This window comes from Cornus florida, unplaced genomic scaffold, assembly GCF_030987335.1.
Source record: "Cornus florida cultivar Cherokee Brave unplaced genomic scaffold, ASM3098733v1 CherokeeBrave_3.0.0_Hap2_Chr03, whole genome shotgun sequence".
Classification (NCBI taxonomy): Eukaryota; Viridiplantae; Streptophyta; class Magnoliopsida; order Cornales; family Cornaceae; genus Cornus; species Cornus florida.
Genome location: NW_026775573.1, coordinates 84,706,735 through 84,728,268, shown reverse-complemented (window position 1 = coordinate 84,728,268; position 21,534 = coordinate 84,706,735). Strand labels below are relative to the sequence as shown.

The 21,534-nt window shown below is 36.7% G+C and overlaps 1 protein-coding gene and 1 pseudogene across 2 annotated transcripts; one reads left to right on the top strand and one right to left on the bottom strand.

The window, feature by feature from the left end:
- The first annotated feature begins 3,485 nt into the window (after window positions 1-3,485).
- Window positions 3,486-9,903, top strand: LOC132300821 (bZIP transcription factor 29-like). Of its 2 annotated transcripts, none has more exons than XM_059798063.1 (5): window positions 3,486-3,730; window positions 3,934-5,307; window positions 5,389-5,521; window positions 5,614-5,698; window positions 9,318-9,903. In XM_059798063.1, the coding sequence occupies exons 2-5, from the start codon at window positions 4,052-4,054 to the stop codon at window positions 9,554-9,556; spliced, it is 1,713 nt and encodes a 570-aa protein (XP_059654046.1). In that variant the 5' UTR covers window positions 3,486-3,730; window positions 3,934-4,051; the 3' UTR covers window positions 9,557-9,903. The 2 variants fall into 2 exon arrangements, with proteins under 2 accessions (XP_059654046.1, XP_059654048.1); XM_059798065.1 differs by having other exon boundaries at window positions 3,921-5,307.
- An 11,005-nt stretch (window positions 9,904-20,908) lies between these two features.
- LOC132301954 (small nucleolar RNA R71) lies at window positions 20,909-21,007 on the bottom strand (annotated as a pseudogene).
- Between the last annotated feature and the right edge of the window lie 527 nt (window positions 21,008-21,534).

Here is a 21,534-nt window from a genome sequence, read left to right as displayed (position 1 = left end):
GGTCTAGGCATGCCTAAGGTACTTGAATGTTTTCATGATGCACATTAGGGTGGAGGATGCCTTGTTGGTTTATGTGACCAAGGTCCTCCACATGGTCATCATTGAATTCCTCCATTGGTAAAATGGAGCGATAAGAACTACCTCTTCCCCTAGGATTACGAGCAACCGATTCAAGATGCAAATTAAGAGGGACAAGAGTAGAATTTAATGACCTACGACCATGCATACACTAGCTAAACAAATAACAAGCAAATAATAATCACTTCGCCCCCACAACAAGTCAATCAACAAACATTCTCCACATACAATGATTCCATACTCCCATGCTTGAACAACATGCAAAGAAAAGTAAATTGCCTCCATGCGGGCTCACGATTTGTCTAAGAATTGAAAAACTTACCACCACGCTGGCTGATGATTTAACTAGAGACTGAGTTAGAAAGATCTCACAAAGGGTCCTTAAGCAACTTCAATTTATTTTCAATTTTCAAGCCTTGCTATGCTTTGCAATTTTTTAAACTTTAGCTTTTTTTTGCTTTTAGTTAGCTTCACTTGGCTTCCTTGCTTTCAATTCTCCTTTGCTCAACTTCCTTGCTCAATTCACCTAATCAAATAAGAACAAACACAATAAGTAACTAAAAAGAAAATAAAGCAAAGACACGATCAAAAAAGTACTAATTCCTATTTGTTTCCAAAACACAGCATTGCCAATTTAAATCCCCGGTAACGGTGCCAAAATTTGATGAGCCCCTTCTTGTGTGTGTAGAAAACGAGACTTTTTAATGCGAGAGGTCGTTTCGCAAGGTCAAAATATGAATGTGGTTTTAGAAGCTTTTCTAGTCAAATTTACATTTATAAAAACCACTACTACAACTAATGAAGTATAGCGAGTAGGGATTGTCCATAGAGATTATACGTGTTGGAATTTAACTTCAACTCTAGCGTATCAAAAGATTGCAAAGGAGAGTTGGTTGGTTGATTACTCTAGAAAACAATTAAATTAAAATGCAATTAAAGTAAACTAGTAAGAGATAAGGATTTAAGAGATATGAAGAGAGGTCTTAGGGTGTTGGAATCACCACTAAGCTCATGTAATTAACCACTTGCTTTCCATTAATGGGGAATACATTGTTGCAATCAAGATATGGCCACAAACATGAAACACAATTTGCATATAAAAGTGTGAACTATCTAATGCAAGAGTGAATTGTCTACCTAACCAACAAGTAAACTAAGTGTAGAATAACCCACCAAGACAAAAGGCATAATCCATCAATTAGTTAACAAATGGGTCTAATGAGGGCACACATCAATCTAGAGAATCATGGAATTTGCAATAATAAGTGTGGAATATCAAATCAAGCATAGATTGTCTATCTACCTACAAACATGAATTAAATTGTAGAACAACCCATCAAGTGTAAGTATAATCTATCAAATTAGTTGACAAACCCATTCAATGAAAACCCATGCTTATCCATCACTAAATCCTTAATTAATCACACATAGACATGCAACCAACATAGAGAATCTAGTGTAGAGATCAATTCCCAAATAATCACACATAAGACAACATGTAATTAAAATAGAGAATCATAAGGAAGAATTAAATCAACAATCACAAGGCTAAGCACTTATCATAACAATATATATATAAATCCCCAAAAATAGAAATACAAGGGTTTAGATTACACAAGACTTAGGGCTCATCCAAGCCCTAAGTGTAGATCTAGCCAATCATAGAGGAGGTGGATGTGGTCATGAAACCCTTAAGGGCAAGCTCCAAACATGGCTCCATTTTCTTCTTCTTCTTTTTCTTTGAAGCTCTAAAGATAGAGAGTATGTGGATCTAGAGATATGTTCTTGAGATGTGCCTCCACTTTCCTCTTTTCTTCTAACCCTAATCTCTAACTTTCTAGAGAGAGAAACTCCAACAATATAGAAATTACAATGTGCAAATATGAATCTCTCTACAAAAATGATTCAATCCCTCTTATATACAAGGCTTTGAGAGCCCAAAAATATGAGAACTCGGCCCTAGGATCTCCTCTTTCAAGTACAGCCCGAGTTGGTTCGAAATGAGCTTCAGATCTGCTTTTTAATAACTTTCGCGAACAGTTCGATCGATCAGACTTTTCTTCGATCGATCAGAGTTTGATCGATCTCACTTTTCTTCGATCGATTTGGGTTCGATCGATCCAACTTGGCAGTTTTTCAGCATTAGCCTCATTTTACTTCAAATCAGCCTCTTTTTGCTCCAAATTCTCACCAAGACTTAATTTGACTCCAAAATGGCCTTAAGAAACCATTTTTAGCCCATTTTAACACTATTGACCTGAAATAGACAAAAACACAAATAAGTACTAAAACGGGTAAATAAAGATAGATGAATGGACTAAAATACCATCGCTTAAGGGGTTTAAATGTGCACTTTTCAGCACTCATCAGTGTTTAATCCCAAATTGGACAATGTATTCAAAATATGTCCATGCCAAAGACAATTATCGCATTTTAACACCGACACCAAAGCAATCGCACTAGAAACACGGCAGGAGAATTCCCTCCATCGAACTAAGCAATCGCAATATATGATACCGTTATTGCCAAACAACGCTAGTAGGATAACGTTACCGCCTCATTTGGAATCATGAGTAAATTTTCACTTAAAAAAACTTGTGACCAAAACACTCCCCTATTTCTAATAATACATGAGTTTTCTGGTCATAAGTTTTTCTTTCCGATTGTCATTATTATTTCCAACATGAAGCTTCAATATAAGCTCCCTTTTCAAAAAGGATAAAAAAATTTGGACTAATTTGGGCTTTACATGCGAGTGAAAAATAATTAAAAACGATATGATACTATTAAGCTTTTTGTTAACATTATCAAAAAAAGGAACCGTTTCATTCTAAAAAACACAAATAAACATTAATATAATCTTAAATGGCGGCCTCTTCTCATATATAAAAATACTCATGAACTCTCTCTATGCTCGTGAATTATTTACATATTGCTGGCTTCATTTGTAATTTCATTTAAAGGATGGTATGTTTATTACGTGGACGTATTTGTTTTCGTGTTGTTGGATTCACGACCAGAAGTGTTTTTGGTGGAGTGATTGATGTTGCGAATGGAAGTTACTTTATAATAATTTTTTTATAAAAAAGGAAAGAAATTTTTTATTATTATTAACATTATTGAAAAGATATTTTTATGCTATTATTCGAATAATGAGGGCAGCTAGACTCACTTTCCTATAATGCGCGTGCCATACAACCTCCAAGTACAGGAACTACGTGTTTTACACTCGCGTAACATGATCGTGTCACTATCATGTCACTACATGGACCAATTTAATCACGAGAGATTTCTTGCTACATAATCTGCGGTGATAGGGGCGAACAAAATGAGGTCGGAATGAAATTGAAATTCGAGCGAAATGCAAATCAACACCATCAAATGAAATTCTGACTATTAAATTCACGCGTAGTCGTAGTAGTCATGAAATCCGTGTATAATCGTCGATATAGAGAGAGAGTGTAGATAGAGAAACAAAGCAACTGTGAGAGAGAAACTCCGCCTGCGGCTTATAATAGAAGTTTGCTAAGCCCACCTTCTGGACACTTTCGCTAACATACAGAGAGATTGGCGCCGAATGCGGCGGCGAAACTCTTGCTAACTTGCGCAGGCCGGTCCTCAGAGAGTCTGAAAATGGCCGATTTGTTACAAGGTACAACTTCTTAACAATCAATTCTCTGTCTTGTGATTTTGTAAATAATTGGATTTTCATTGTTCATTTGTGTAGTCTGTCCAGATTTTTGGTTCTAATTCATTGTTAGTGCTTTAATGTTAGTTAGTTCACATTTTAGTTGTATTGTAGCCTTTGGTATTTAGACGTGAGCTTGAATTGAAGTTGATAGTTTTGTGATTCAGGTGGTTCTGAACTGGTAATTTAGGGTTTGTGAAGGGACATTGTGTATTTATATATAAATACTTATATAGTAGTTGAGGTTTGAAGCAAATTGGTGATACTGAGGAAGCTAATGGTGGTATGATGCAAAGACTACAATCTTCTTTTGGGACTTCATCCTCTTCTGTCCCCAAAAAGCCCATCTCGATTAACCACCTTGATTTACATCAATCTTCATCTCAAATTCCTGCTCCAATGAGACAATTTTCACCAGATTTTAGTGCTGATAGCAGTAAGAGGGTTGGTATACCACCATCACATCCACAAATCCCTCCTATGTCCCCTTACTCACAGATCCCAGTAACCCGGCCGGTGAATCAACAACCGGGTTCACAGAATTTCAGCCCAAGTCCGCCTACATCCCATTCGCGATCTTTATCGCAGCCTTCATTTTTCTCACTCGATTCCTTGCCTCCGTTAAGTCCTTCGCCTTATCGGGACTCCACCTCAACATCAATTTTTGACCAAGTGTCAGCTGATGTATCAATGGAGGATAAAGATGTGAACTCACACTCTTTGTTGCCGCCCTCTCCTTTCACGAGGGGTAGTTCGTCGAGGGCAGGGGAGAGTCTCCCCCCTCGAAAAGCTCACAGGCGCTCTAATAGTGATATACCGTTTGGGATTTACAATATGCTGCAATCTTCGCCACCATTCATTCCATTAAGGGGAACAGGAGCTTTTGATCAGTCTTTGTCTGCTACAGAAAATTCTGCGGCTCAGCCTATTAAATTGGTTAAACGGGAGACAAGTTGGGATAAAGGTAGTGAGAGCAGTGCAGAAGGAATGGGTGAGAGGAAATCTGAGGGAGAAGTAGTGGATGACCTGTTTTCTGCTTATATGAATTTAGACAATGTTGATACATTAAACTCTCCTGGGATTGATGACAAACTGTGTAATGAGAATCGGGAGGATTTGGACAGTAGAGCTAGTGGTACAAAGACAAATGGAGGTGACAGCAGTGATAATGAAGCAACAAGCAGTATAAATGAAAGTGGAAGCAGCTTGCAGAGATGGGCGAACAGTACTTCGACTGAGAAGAGGGAAGGAATCAAAAGGAATGCAGGGGGAGATATTGCTCCAACCACTAGACACTATCGAAGTGTTTCCATGGATAGCTTCATGGGAAACATGAATTTCAGCGATGAGTCGCCAAAACTGCCAGCTTCCCTGGTGACACGCCCGGAACAACTGTCACCCAACAATTCAGCGGATGGGAATTCAAATACCTTTAGCATGGAATTCGGGAATGGTGAGTTTAATGGGGCTGAACTCAAGAAAATTATGGCAAATGAAAAACTTTCTGAGATAGCATTGACTGACCCCAAGCGGGCAAAAAGGTAATGCATTCTTCAATCTTTGATGCTTCACTGTAGTTAGCTGATGTATAGTACATAACACGATCAGTTGGTTTTATGTAGGATTTTGGCCAACCGTCAATCGGCTGCTCGTTCAAAGGAACGGAAAATGCGATACATTGTAGAGTTGGAACACAAGGTTCAAACGTTACAAACAGAAGCAACCACATTGTCTGCCCAGCTTACTCTCTTGCAGGTGTTAATTTGGAGTGCCAAGGATCGTTCTATTAAAAAGCTATTATGTATTCTACAATGGCTTATTGTTGTATTTTTCATGCTTTTATCCAGAGAGATTCTGCTGGGCTCACAAGCCAGAACCATGAGTTGAAGTTTCGCCTGCAAGCCATGGAACAACAGGCACATCTCCGAGATGGTATGATTCTTTTTTCATATGCTATGTGCCATTTGTATGTGCTCATATTAGAGCTATTTCAATGTGCAACAATAAACTCTGGTTTGATTGCTGAAATGGGATATTGATGCATGTATTTTTGCCTTGCTGTTACATAACTTATTTTTCTGGTTTCATGTTATTGCTTCATAATATTTTAAGTCTACATTCATATTGATTTTTGGGACTAAGTTAAGTAAAATACATAAGTGGTTTTGGTACATTTGTTATGTGCTACATAAGTTGTGACTAAGAAGAGGATCTAGTGTTTTGACCGGGTTGTTCTTGTTCCATGTATGCTAATGACCAGAAGACTGAAGTCCCATATTAGATTGACCTTATGTTAAAATTTAATGTAGCCAAGTCATAGACCATTGTAGCAACAGTGCCAAAGTGCTGACATGGAAGTTTACCAGGAGGAGTGCAGTTTATGGTCTGTTTCTTATCATTGAAATTTGAAAAAAAAAAAATAATAATAAAATAAAATATTGTTGTAGAAATTAATTAATTTGGTTCATTTGAAGCTTTTTGCATGCTTGGTCATGTTACTGCAAGCCTGCAACTCAAGCAGGTTGGGTGCTTTTTGAGTTTAACTCTGAGGCTTAACCGAAATGGCTACTCAATGCAACCAATTGAAGGCGAAAAGAAAAGTCAGAAATGGCCTCAAATGAACAAGAAATTAAATCAATTTAACAACTGAATCAAATCCTTCGTACATCTCGTGAATTTCATCAATGAATGAGGAAAAATTAGAAACAAGAGTGATGGAAATCAGTGTGGGTTTTGCACCTGCGTCAGGCGTAGCTGTAGAGGTATTTTATTAGAGCAATCTCGGTTTTTATTTTTTTTATTTTTAAGGTTTTGGGGTTTATTTGTTTTTTGTTTCCTTTTTTTTTTTTATATATATATATATTAAAGGCCCTTATGTAAAGAATTATTCAGACTTGAATTGAAAATTACTGTAACTTTTCAAACTTTTTCCTGATCCTTTCTTTTTCCTCACCTCTGTTCTTGCTCTTCTCACACCCTTCTCTCTCTCTCATACACATGCTTTTTTTGTCTTGCATCCAAGAACAAATTGTGGTAAAGAAGAAGAATAGAATGCTTGCCTTATTAAAACAGCCAAAGCAATTTTACAAAGGAAAAATTGAATAAAAATCAGTGCAATATTTTTATTCTCTAGGATTTTATAGCCACATATTTTAATGGATAAATAGATCTTACCTCAATGACCAACCTGTTAGGATTTGTATCTCAAATTCTATCAATATTTGAGTTTCCTTAGGAGTCGTATTTTTTATGGTAATTTCTTGTTTGGCAAGTCTTGGCCTTTAAGGAATTTCTTGTCTTGGGCTCTAAGGAATTTCTTGTAAGGCAAGTCTTGGCTCTAAGGAATTGTGTTTAAGACTACAAATAGAGAGGGAGTTGTTTGGAGAAGGTAAAGAAGAAAAGAGAATGGTAGAGTGAGTGAGATGAAAAGAGAGTGGTGCGTGGGTGGGTGTAAGGTAGAGAGATATAGCCTCATAGAAAGTGGGTTTGCTTTTGAGCCCTAAAACAATCGTGGAATTAGTTATTAGTGAGTGTATTTTTTACAGTTATAATATGTTTTCTCTTCATCAATGAATAGTGGAATCTCTTCTCTCCGTGGACATAAATTGAGAGTTCGGCCAAACCACGTAAAATTTTTTGTTGTGATTGCATGCTTATTTTACTTATCAAATAAAATAAAAAAATTTGCATGATTGTTTGTTTTGATGTTTGAATCTCTATGTTTGTGATGTGATTTGCTTCCGCTGTGAAGAAGGAAGGGGATTTAATTCCCAGCGCAACCCAAGAAGGAGGTCATTTGAGGAGATAGGTTTTTTCAGTCTCTAGAGACTAATGAATGAAGAGAGATAATTAGTTGGGGTTAGGTTGTACAACACCTCAAATCAAGGCCAACCAAATTGCAGTTGCTTAGATTGGGTCATCCTAATCAAGTTGTCATCGTATCGTCCCATATCAAGAGTGAATTGAGAACTTACTCAATGAAAGTTTGTAAACGATAACTTGATGAATATCAAGAGTCAAAAAGAATCCTAGGTTGTGAACAAAGATATTAAATCAACAGTGAAGAAAAGAGAGAGAGATCCGTTTCTCATGTGCATTACAAGTAGTTCTTTGACATCCTACTTAGAATACTTGAACACTAATTGTAATTTTTATTAAGTACAACACAGGCCATAGATATTTTTTTATTTTATTATTATTATTATTATTATTTTTATCACCTCTTTTGGAGACTGTTAAGAGGTCAAAAGTGCTGGTGCATATTTTATTTAATATTTATATTGCTGAACAAGTGCAATGATGACTGTAGGCTGTGTTGTCTAATTATGACTGTTATTATATATTAATCAAATGTACTGCAAAAATAAGTAGGCTGTGTTGTCTAATTATGACTATTATTATATATTAATCATCCTTGGACAAACTATGCGAACTCATTCCCTTGGAAACTCCTGTTTCCCTGATTGGTTTTATTTGGCTTGCATTTTCTTAACGCTAATTGACGGAACTCTTTAGCATTCCTGCAAGGCTGCTTTTGGTACGCAGGAATGGAACAAAAAAAAAAAAAAAAAAGAATGGAATACAAGATAGAATGGAATGGGAATGGTATAGGAATTCAATGACCATTCTCATTTACTATTTGATTTTAGACAAGGAATGATGCAAGAATGAAATGGTTATTCTCATTACTATGTTTGGTTAGACCACTTCAAAAGTTTTTTTTTTTTTTTTTTTAATCACCTCTTTTGGAAACTGTTAAGAGGTCAAAAGTGCTGGTGCATATTTTATTTAATATTTATATTGCTGAACAAGTGCAATGATGTCTGTAGGCTGTGTTGTCTAATTATTTCTGTTATTATATATTAATCAAATGTACTGCAAAAATCAAGTAGGCTGTGTTGTCTAATTATGACTATTATTATATGTTAATCATCCTTCGACAAACTATGCGAACTCATTCCCTTGGAAGCTCCTGTTTCCCTGATTGATTGAATTTAGCTTGCATTTTCTTAACGCTAATTGACGGAACTCTTTAGCATTCCTGCAAGGCTGCTTTTGGTATGCAGGAATGGAACAAAAAAAAAAAAAAGAATGGAATACAAGATAGAATGGAATGGGAATGGTGTAGGAATTAAATGACCATTCTCATTTACTATTTGATTTTGGACAAGGAATGTTGCAGGAATGAAATGGTTATTCTCATTACTATGTTTGGTTAGACCACTTTAACAATTAGGGTGAGTTACGTTGACACCGATGGGTTACTAGTTTTTGTGCCAAGTCTGATGTAATTACCTAGTGCCTTGTTGTACAGAAGATGGGTTACAACTTTAAGGTGTTTTATTAATCAAGTTGCTTAGCATCTATTTTAACAGCATTTTTTTTTTCAAAAGTAGCATATATGATTTGCACTGATGATTGGTTCTCTAATTTTTCAACATGCAATTTGTGTATACAAAATTGTTAGCTAGGGCTTTCATTTGCATGCTTAAAAAGGTTCTACCACTGCATTGTAAAATAAATTCATTCTCAATTTGTGTGATTGTGACAGCACTAAATGACACATTAAGTGCGGAGGTTCAGCGGTTGAAGCTTGTTACTGCTGAACTGGGCGGCGAGACTTCAAAGTTTCAGCAGCTTTCGATAAACCCCCAGATGTTTCAGTTGCACCAGCAGCAGGCTAACCAATTCAACCTACAGCAGTTTCAACAGCAGCAAGAGCAGTCACAATCGCAGTCAAAGCCAGAGCAGAATGGCAGCACAACCAGGAAGCAGGACCCAAATCAGTAGGTTCTAAAGGGGATGAGATGGCATAGAAGTCTTTGCTGCCCTTTATTTATTATGTCTTGTATCATGTGCTGGATATTTAGCAGCAATTCATTCAATGCAGTCATTCATTCGTTTTGCATCTCCAACGGAACAGAGTATGGTGATCCAACCTGCCTTGCATGTCCATCAGCAACTGATATTTAGGTCATATACAAGGTCTAATATTTATAGTGTTTACATATGTGCTAGCAAATTATGTCGGATTGAGAACTTTTGGACATATTTTGTTTTGACGGAGAGTTAAACCTCAACTCTTCTATAGTTTTATTTTGTTTCTTTAAGTAAAGATTTGGTCATTTTATGATTTATCTGTTATTTCGTGCTCAGCTTGATTTCGTGCGCTGGTGTATGCTAGTTGTATATGCAATGTTTCTAGACAGAGTCAATTGTGACCTAAACCAAGGAAATTATGGTTTGTTTCTGTTTCTTGTTTATCTTCTGTTGGTGCCAGTTGCCCGTTTATGTAGTAAGATGACACCAAGACCCTTATTTTCTTGTGATGTGCATGAATTAGCCCTTCATATATATGTTTACTGTTAGTTGCCTCTCCTATGTCTTTGGTGCCACCTCTCCTCTCTCGTCTTCGCCTCATGCATATTTGGCACTAGGGTATATATGCGTGTATCTAGGTATTTGCATTTTGTTTTTAATGATTTTGTAACTTAAAACTGTGGTTGATCTGTTGCACGGTGGTTGCATTATCGGACCAGCGAGCTGTAGCAGGGTTTCGGTGAATCGGCTTACCTTTTTCCCTAGGGGTGCACATAGTTCGGTTCCTTACGGTTTTGGTCAGAACTAGAACCATTTGCAACAGTTCCTTAAAATTGGAACCGGAACCGTACAATATGGAACCAAACCGGTTGGTTCCATGAGAACCGTGAAATGTTTGTTTTTTGTTACAAAAATGTTCCCTATATACAACACTTAACATAATACTACACTTTACACTGAAATGTTCCCTGAATATAACACTAACACTGAAATTTTGTAACTTGTAACTCAGTAGTGTTCCATAAATTTCATTATTTAACACTTAACAGAAATTAAGAATACAATATCACAAATAAAAATATAAATAAATACAGAATATAGAAAATAAGACTTTAGTCTGATAGTGTCTGAGAAGTTGATAGTGTAAATCTGAGATGGGAGCGAGGATGAATGACTGATGAGAAATCTGAGATGGGAGTGAGGATGAATAATTGATGAGAAATCTGAGATGGGAGTGATATTAAAAAGGAATAGGTCGAAATATTAGTTTAGAAACCAACATATGTGACAGATCGATCAAGGACTTACCGAGTAATCTGAGATCGGAGACGACTAATGATGAAATCTGAGATGGCGAGGGCGATGAGGACTGAAGAGATGAGAGGAGGCGACTCAAGCGAGGGCGATGAGAGGTCAAAGGAGGCAAGGGTTAGCTTAGGGTTCGTCTGTTTAGAAAAGAGATTGAGAATTTGAGAGGAGGTGAGGACTGAGAGAGTGAAGATTTAGGGCAAAAAATTAAAAAAGTATGTTTTATTCTTTTTCGCACTTTTTTTTTCACACGTCTGTCTCTTTGACTCTTTTCAGTTTACTCTTTATTATAAAATTAAGGGTTAAATACAAAAAAAACCCCTGAACTATTGGCTAATTAACAACAAACCCCCTTGAACTACAAAAATTGCAAGAAACCCCCTAAACTATACATTTTTGTTACAAATGACTCCATCCGGCGACGCTCCGATTGAATCTCACTGACAAAATGAACATGTGCAATCACGTGACCCAAAATATCTAACTTGATGACCATATTGTCCTTTATAAGCATGAAAAGACTTCATTGCCCTTCTTATGACCATTCCACCCCCACCTCTTTAACTTACTTTTCCACCCAAACACACCCTTAGAAATACTGTTCATCTTCTCTGCGAGCCTTCCCAGGGATGAGGGAATAACCTTGTTAACTCCTCTGACTGTTGATCTCTCTCCTTCTCTATATATATATTTACGTTGTAATTCATCCATTACAGATTGTCCAGAGAATCGAACAATTTTCAGAATCGAACAATTTCAGAAACATTGATAGGGTCACATGAATATAGAGATGAATCAACAAATTCAGAAACACGTTTGAATAAAATAGAGTATTTGAAACCCCAATTTGGTATACACTGAGTAAACATTTAAAAAAAAAAAAAAAAAAAACCCACACCACACAACTCTTGAGCTGAACTGTGATAAAAAAATAAATAATAAAAAAAATAACAAAATCAATGGCAAGCCGGTCCGTCACCGCCGATGCACCACCCACTGATTCCACTGGCCGAGCCAGTCCTCACTACCGTCCGTCCTCTCCACCGTCCAAGTTCATCCTCGCCGAAGCTTTCCACCTTGCTCGCAAGCTCGCCAACGAGTCTCCACGGCCGATCCAGTCGCCCACCCCTGGGTCATTCCCCCACCGTCTACTCACAGCCATCGCCACCGCCGGGCTGTTTACTGCCGCCGCCGATCCGAACCAACCTCATCGTCGTCGTCTGAGTCAACCAGCTGGCATCGCAAACATCACTCCAAGTTGTGCTCTTTCTACTCACCGCCGCCTTCTCGCTGGAAAAGGAGGATCCTGGCCGCCGTTCTCATCACAGGTAGGTGTCTGTCGAGTTCCTCACAGCGGTGCACCACCATCACAACACTGAAATACACAATCAATACAGACAGTCTCACTTATATATACACAAAATGCAAGTTAGTCATTTTCCCATCCTCTCCAAACCCTAATTTATACACAAAATCATATACATATATACACATTTATATATCTATATCTATATACACACAACAAAATTAGGCACCGATAATGATCGAGTGACCTGAACTCCTTATGATCATTGACCAATTAGTCTCTGTATCCCTCAACTTGATTGATGATGATGCAACCACTACCATCGTCGCGATAGCTGCATCTGGTCCTCTGCTACCTTTATAATCCTCCTCCTCCCCGTTTCTCTGACCCAAGGGCCGTTGTTGATCCTCGGAGCTCGTCGACGACAACCCAGTTGATGGCGATCTTACACGACCAATTCTTATGTGCCAGGCTTCCCGACGCTCCGCAGCCGTGCGCCGCCTTCTTTGGGCGCAGGTCGATGGTGAATGAAGGTCAATCTATTACGTGTATGCTCGTTTAACCTCTGTGTTCAGCCTTTCCACGGCCTTGCAACTCTGAAACTGCGTCGTTTTATTGGAAGGGCAGTTTCATCCTCTTCTTTTCCGGTGGCTTAAGTGGGCAAATTGCAAAAAATTCAGAGTTTAGGGGAGTTTATTTTAGTTCAGGGGGGTTAGTTGCAAAACCCCTATAGTTCAGGGGGGTTTTTTGCATGACTATAGGGGTTTTTTGCATTTAACCCTAAAATTAAATATAATATATATATATATATATATATATATATATATATATATATATATATATATATATGGTTCCGGTTCTTACCGGTTCCCACGGGCTGGAACCGAAACCGTATGCCCACGGTTCCTAAATTCGGAACTGGGATCAGAACTGGAACCGTGAGAACCGGACTTCGGTTCTCACGGTTCCACGATTCTTTTGTGCACCCCTATTTTTCCCTTGCCCCATTTTCTTGTAATCAGTGGCTTTTATAAAGCCACATTCTTGTATTGTGAGGTCAGAAATTGGCTTTACAATTAGGACAGTGAGTTCGACTAAAGCCATGAAGTTCTAAGAAACGAAGACAACAATATGGTGCATAAGTAATGGCAAAGACTCATACTTTCCTTTGGGGCTTCAGAGTCTTCACCGTCATTTGCTCCACAGTTTGTTAAAACAATTACAGATATCACCAGGGTGATGAAACCCTAATTTGTCACGGGTGTTTGATATAGTTTCCCAGCTTCAAAGACATCAAAATTTTACAAGGAAAATCTCCTTCAATATGGATCAAAAACCTTAGTTCTTGGGTACTCACCCAATGTAAATCCACTAGTGGTGTTGCAGGTTGATGCACACTCAGCAGTCTCACACTCTCTGCACACACATCCTAGCTCACACAATGTGCACTAAGCACTCCCCCTATCCTAAGTACCCGTGCTTGGACCAATATAGCTCTCAGTTCTTCAAGTACATAATAAATGATGGATAAATATCATACAATAGTTATTACAAAAGATCGATTCACATCATACAAAAGCTATTACAAAAGATCGGAATCAAATTACAACTCAAAGTATGAAACAATACAAAAGTACTTCACAAATTCTGCAAAATATGTGGTCTGTGAACTCAAAATGGATTACAGTTTCAATACAGACCTAAACTTGATTCTCACAGCCTCATATCAACAATATACACTTGCTCATATGATAAACATAATGAGTATAGTAAGGTATAACAATTTCAGTACACAAACAAGCTTGATTTGTGTAGAGAAACCTAACTATCAAGGTATGAAAGGCCAAAACATTAAATGACCATTTCTCTGTTGAAAACTTAACTTGTCTCAAATGTTAATCAATATGTTTACAGTAAGATATCAATGTATAGTACCCATATCAGAAGCATTGCACCAGAAAACATACAAAAAATTGAGGTCTGAGATGTAAAAATCTACTGCAGTGAAGATATGAGTATAAACCTGGTTCTACAGTTGCACAATGTCAAATCAAACTTGTCTCAGCCTCCAAGAGCCCCTGTGGATGCCTCATATCAGAAATGAACCTTTAAACCACTATCTTGTACCAAAAAACAACTTCAAAAGACCTTGTTCATTATCTTCAATTGTATACACTCGCAAGGTATATATCTGAGGTGATTTTCAGCTCACTCAATGGATCAAACACGCATAAATATTCATGTTCATATGAGTCTCCAGTATCATACACAATGTAGCTCAATATTGGGGCACTCACAACTCACACTAGAGGCACACACTGAATTCTACTATAACAGCATATATATAATAGTATATTGTAGCTGAAGTAGTCCTAAAAGAGGATATAATTGTGCCACCATCCTCCAGTCATTGGTGAGGAGAATATTCTGACATTCCCTGTGTGAAAGGACCACATTACCCCTACCAACTCAATTTTTTTGTCATGTAGTGCCCTAATGTACAAAACAGAAATTGTATATGTATAGGTCTGTGATATGTAATGAAACTTGTTGCCAAAGAATTGTGCAACTATCACTGCACTCTCACTATAGGGCCATAATGCATATGCCAACCATGTGCTCTTCATTGACAGAATGACCAAATTACCCTTCAAGAGAACAACTGTCATATATTTCAGAATTTTGTGTAGCAGCATGAAGATATACTATCAAAGTATTTTTCTAAGCTTAGATAAAATAATGTAGCAGCCAAAATGAATATATGGTGACCACACAGATGCTTGAAATGATAGAAACATCCTGAGAGTTATAGACTTCATAATACACATAATGCACCAGAAGTTAACTGAATTTGTCAATGAACTTGATCTGTGATACAATGTACCATCCTCAATAAGCTTGAAATGGTCTATCACACAATGGAAATGACAATACTACCCCTGTATGTATCATAATCAACCTGACCACACTAGACACAGTGGAATATCATAGGAAAAGACATGTGAGCTAACTTTTGACATTTGAAGGGGAAACCATGAACAAAGGCTGGGACTAACAATTTCGTTTGTAGACTTTTTGACAGATGGACTCTCTTTCCGACAATTCTAATATTTTTGATACATCATCTCCTCATAATTTAGCGGTAGGAATTAGCCATCAATGGTCATTTATTCATGTACCAAGACCGCGTAAGTTGTTTTCCTTGCTTTCTCCAATCAATCCGTGTTTGTTCCCACCAAATTGAAGTCCATCATTTAAGCTTGAAGATAACAAGCAGAACTTGTTGAGTGTGCGCAGCGGAATGGTTGTGGAATATAATATGGATAGATAACCTAAAGGATGGTAAATATATTTAACTTTCTTTTTTATCCAATTTTTACTTATTTTAATTTTACTGAAATAAAACTAAAATCAAACAAAGCAAAAACAAAGTGCTAGTAAAGTAAATAAAGTTTGAGAGATGACACCAGGATTTTATCGAGGAAACCCCAATTGGTAGAATAGACCAATTGTAATAGGAAAAACCTCGTTGGACTGTGCCGTCCAGAGATAAACGATCCACTATGTTTGAAGCAAAGTATACCGAACTTTGACTCAGCTTCACACCCTATCGTTCTACCAAAAACCAATTGCTGACAATCCCTGGTTTTGCGACTCCCCCGTCCAACAGCTCTCGACCTCATGCTTACTCTTAATCTCTTCACTGTAGAAGAGTTGCAGGTAGATAAGACAACACTCCACGAATGCTCTGACCCCTTCAAAGCGTGATTACTTCACCCCCTTTCTTCTAGATCTGAATTTGACGAAGAATGAACGAATTCTGCTTTTCCGGAATTTCTGAATTTTCAATTATGCTCCAATTCCGATGAGATAGAGAACAACACTCCTAAAGCACTCTTGTGTTTATGTGTGTGCTCTCAAAAATAAAATCAGAAAAATCAGATTGATTTTCTAAATGAATAAAAAATATCTCTCAAAGATGGCTCTCAATTGGATTTGAATTTTGTATGCAAAAGCCGTGAATAAACCTATGTGTATGACAAGGTTTATATAGAGTTTATAATGACCTAATCACTCTGAAAATATGGAAAATTTCGTGCATAGGATTTGGTACAGTTCTAAACCAAATAGGAAAGAAATCAGAAACAGGAAACTAGAATTGTAACCTGAACAAGACTTCTTGAACCGATTCAAGGGTGCTAAACCGGTTCAAGATTGGTAGAAAGATTTTGAAGCCAATCTTAAAGGCCTTGAACTGGTTTAATGGGGCTGAACCGGTTCAAGTCTAGCAGACTTGAATTTTCAGGCTGAACTTGGTAAAAACCCTGTTTTGGAAATTTCTGAAAATACACCGAAAGTATGGAATGTGTCCTAACCTTTTTAGATTCCTTCCTAAAGTGTTGTTCTTACCTTTTTCTCGAATGATCTCAGTCATGGTAACTTTGAACAACCTTCTAATTCCGCAGTTGCTATCGATCCTGATATAGTAACTTGAATTACAACTCGACTAGGACTTATTTTAACACCTAAAGTTGCCAATTACAGAATATATATTTTTCACAATCTTTCCAAAATATATATATATATATATATATATATATATATATATATATATATATTTCACATCCTCCCCCTTTGGCAATTTCGTGACAAAACCCTAAAAGCAACATGTAATCTACCCAAGCAGAAAAAACAAATTATAATGATTGTCAAAGAAATAAAACGGAACTCTTCTTGATTATCATGAAGCTTCAACACATGTAACAACCTGTAATCTGCACATTAGCTCAACAAAACTACCCCAACAAAACTACCCATGAAGCTTAATCAAGAAAGATAAAAAAAAATAAACATATATCAATATGTGAATATATATATATATATATATATATATATATATATATATATATATATATATATTTTAATATGTGAATATATATATATATATTATATATATATATATATATATATATATATATGTTAATATATATCTCCCCCTCAATTCTAGAAACTCTCCCCTTTTTTTGTTACAAATTGACAAATAAGGCTCAACAAAGAAGGAAAAGAAATTATGTGGGAGAAGTAACAAGTAGAGAGATCAAAACTATCATCCATGAATAAGATATTGCAATAAGTACAAAAACATGATGATATATAGTAGCAATTAAACCAAAGACAACTATTCAAGATAACACATGTTCCATCCACTAGATAAATAGAACCAATCAAGTTCAAAATCACACACTTGATATCTCCATCCAACAAAAATTCCTAATAAAAACTAAAAGGAAAATCTTTTTGGATTTTTTTATTTTTCAATTTTTATTTTTATTTTTTTTGATATTTGAACAAAAATAATAAGATAGCAATTTCCATAAAATTTCAAGTATATTTGAGATCCAAAAATTTCTGAAGAATTCAAGAGAATTTTTAAACACAATTTTTAGACCCCACAAATTATTCAATTAGATCAATTCTCAAGCATGCAATCACAACATGAAATTCAACTTGCAATTTTTATAAAAATTTAGAAATTTGTCTAGCAAGTTCACGTGTGTGTGTTGATGAGCACTGAAAAGTGCGTATTTAAACCCCTTAAGTTTAGGCATTCTAGTACCTTTATCTATCTTACTTTACCATTTTAGATTGATTTCGTATGATTCCCTTTTTCAAGCACTTATCCCGAAAATAAGCTAACTCAGCCAAATAAGAGCTTAATTGAAGCAATTATAGGGATTAAACAAAGAAAGGAGCAAAATGGAGAAAGAAGGAAGCAAATGAAGCCAAAGGTGGGAAGCAGCAAAGTTCGATCGATCCAAGTTCAAGGTTCGATCAATCGAACAATGATCGATCTCAGCACTTCAAGATAGATCCAAGCCTTGACCCAAAAGCATAAAGTTCCAAAAGTTCGATCGATCCAACACCATCCTTCGATCGATCGAACACTTTTGTCCTTATTCAAATGATTGATCCTATCCACAGCTGTACCACCCACTAACCACTTTTGTCCTTTTCCCATAAATATCTCCTATAAATATCTTGGATTTGTCTTTTTCCAAAAAGTTCAGCCAGTTGGATCGATCCAGCCTAAGTTCGATAGATCTCAGCCAGTTCGATCGATCCAAGACCAAGGTTTGATCGATCGAACTTCCTCCAGTGCGAAAAAGTTAAAATTCCATCTCATTGAAAGTTGTCCTTTATCCAATCATTAGGGAATATTGTGTGCACGACCCCAGCTCATTTTAGGTGTCATTTTGACCTACCTATATAAAGATAAGGATTGCTTTTTACAAAGGAGCCAACATTTATTTTCATATCATCTTTCGGAGAGCAAGCTTAGAGGAAGAGGAGGCTAGAGACACCATTAGAGTTCTTCATCAACAAGGAGCAGATTTCAACCATGGAATTAGCCCTTGAGGGTTGGAGCATCATCACCATGAGTGGCTAGACATCCTCTTGGGGCTAAAGTTAGCCCCAATCATGCTTTCTAAATCTTAATCTTGTGTATTATTGAGGGATTAGTGTTGTAATTGATGTTTTGACACTTTGATATATATTGATCTTGTTTACTCAATGATTTATGTGGTATAATGCTTCCAATTGGTCATTTCATTCTATCCATATGTCTATGTATACTAGAATAGATGTTTATATGCTTGTCTCTAGATTTTGTGTTGTTGATGCATGTCTATGTGTATTGATGCTATAGATTTGGAGATTGTCAAAACATAGTGCTTAAAGGAATGCTTTTGTGATTCTCTTGATGGTTCATGCTTATCTTTTGATGGATTGTGCCTCTCCTTAGTTTATTTTCATGCTAGTAGTGTAGATGTAGTGTAGTTGTAGTGTAGTGTTAAATGAGAGGACAATCTATACTTGTTGTTTGATGATCCAAGCTTTTGAATGCAATTAGCATATGTCTCTATCCTTGTGTTGTATTTGGATTGTGAGCTTAATGAAAGAATTAATGACTTGTTTTAATTTATTGTGCCCTTCACATGTTGTTTAGACAATATATGTTTGATTGCTTAGATATATTGTGCCTTTCATATGATGTTTAGACAATACATGCTTAACTAGTCATCCTTGTTTGTTGAATCAACCAAACACACACACACCAATATTGCAACACACCATTTGCCCTCATTAATCACTTGTCAATGATATAGAAATGCATTGCTTGGTGGTGATCTCTAAACCCCAAGATCTCTCTCTCTCTTACTTACTCTTAATTGCATTCTTTTGCTATTACTTAGTTTAATTTAGTTGCTCTTTAATCAACCAACCAACTAATTGTTTGATCACTCGACTTACTAGCCCTAATTGTAATTCCACGACATTGCTCGATCCTCATAATCCCGTGGGACGATCCCTTCTCACTCATACTACATAGTATAGGTGTTAAGCGGTTTATAAATTTAAGTATGATGTCCACTTGACACTAATCTCCAAACTCAAAGTGTTGTGCATTATTTTGTGCACACGTTCGGGTCGCATCATAGTTTTTGGCGCCATTACCGGGGATTTGTTGATTAGATTTGGCAATGTCGGATTTATGGAATTGATTAGGATTAGTACTCTTTTGATCGTGTCTTTACTTTATTTCTATTTTTCTTTTTGGTTACTTATTTTGTTGATGACTTAACTAGGTGCATTGTTGGAGAGGAAGCAAGCAAAGGAGCCATCAAGCATTCAATTCAAGCAAGCAAAGAAAGCAAAAAGATAAAAATTCTCAAATTTTGCTAAGCTAAGCTTTAGAATTTGGAGTTGAAGTGCTAAAGGACCTTTGTGAGAATTTCTTTACTCAATCCCTTAGTTAAATCATCGGCCTGCGTGGAGGCTTATTTTTAATTGTCTTACATCATTGTTGTTAAAGCATGGGAGTATGAATTAAATGTTTGTGGAAGAAGTCTAATTGCATTGTTGTGAAGGCACAGTGTTTGTCATTCTTTGTGTTTGTTGTGTTTTGCATTGTGCATGCATGGACGTCGTTCATTGAGACCAACTCTTGTCCCTCTTGATTTGCATTTTGAATCTATCGTTATAAATCCTAGAGGAAGAGGAAGTTCAAATAGAGCCAATCTTTCAATGGATGACCATAATAATAATCATGTTGAGGACCTTGGTCACATAGACTAACAAGGTATCCTTCATCCCAATGTGCACAATGAGAACATACAAGTACCATTAGGCATGCCTAGGCCATTCATTCACCAACCACCACAACAACAAAGCCAAGTTCCATATGGAATGCTAAGGCCAATATATGCTCCACAACCTCCCATCAACAATCAAGGAATTCAAAACCAAGGTGTTCATGTTGCACCTCAAGTAGCTAATCCACCTCTTGCTTTAAGAGACCATTATGTGCCTAATGAGTATAATGCACCTAAATGCATCCAATTGCCTCCATTTAGAGCACATCATTATGAAATTAAGCCACAAACCATTCAAATGCTTCCTAACTATCATGGACTTCCAAGTGAAGAACCTTACAAGCATTTGGATGAGTTTCTTGAAGTATGTTCCACCGTAAAATATACGGACATGCCGGAAGAGGTAAGACTCAAACTTTTTCCATTCACCTTAAAATATAAGGTAAAGTATTGGTTTAACAATCTTAGGCCTTTTTCAATCACTTCTTGGGCAGAAATGCAACAAGAGTTCTTGAAGAAGTACTATCCAGTTTCTAAGACCAATGCCATGAGAACCTCAATTCGAGAATTTGCACATAGGGATGGAGAAAAGTTTCATGAGGCATGAGAACGCTTTAATGAATTGCTTAGGAAGTGTCCACATCATGACATGCCCAAATGGAAATTAGTTCAATACTTCTTTGAGAGCTTATCGGACAACTATAAGGGCATTGTTGATGCTTCCATGGGTGGCTCATACATTGATAGGCATGAGGATGACGTGTGGCGTCTCTATGAGAGCATGAGTGAAAATTCTTTGCATAGAACACTATCATCCAAGAATGGTATAAATTCACAAGGTAGGAAGAGTGTCGGCTTACATCAAGTCGACCATTCAAATGAAATAGCCGCCGAAATGAAGTCTTTGTCTCAAAGGTTTGATCAATTTTTTATTAACCAAAACTCGGCGAACCAAGTATCTTCCTTCCCTAACTATTCTCATCATGCATCAAATGAAACATGTATGACTTGTTCTAGTGTTCTTCATTTTACTTCTCATTGTCCTCACGGACAAGTGCAAAGTGAACCTAATGAACAAGTCAATGCGGCTTTTGTGAACTAAGGGAACAATCCTTATGGTACTAATTATAATCCAAGTTGGAGGAATCATCCGAATTTCTCTTGGAAAAACCAAGGAG

What these genes read in the sequence shown, in the direction of transcription:
- LOC132300821 (XM_059798063.1), top strand. Translation starts at nt 4,052, where the DNA reads ATGATGCAAAGACTACAATCTTCTTTTGGGACTTCATCCTCTTCTGTC. An exon ending in GACCCCAAGCGGGCAAAAAG is followed by an intron (nt 5,308 to 5,388) that starts GTAATGCATTCT and finishes GGTTTTATGTAG; the next exon opens with GATTTTGGCCAACCGTCAAT. An exon ending in CCCAGCTTACTCTCTTGCAG is followed by an intron (nt 5,522 to 5,613) that starts GTGTTAATTTGG and finishes GCTTTTATCCAG; the next exon opens with AGAGATTCTGCTGGGCTCAC.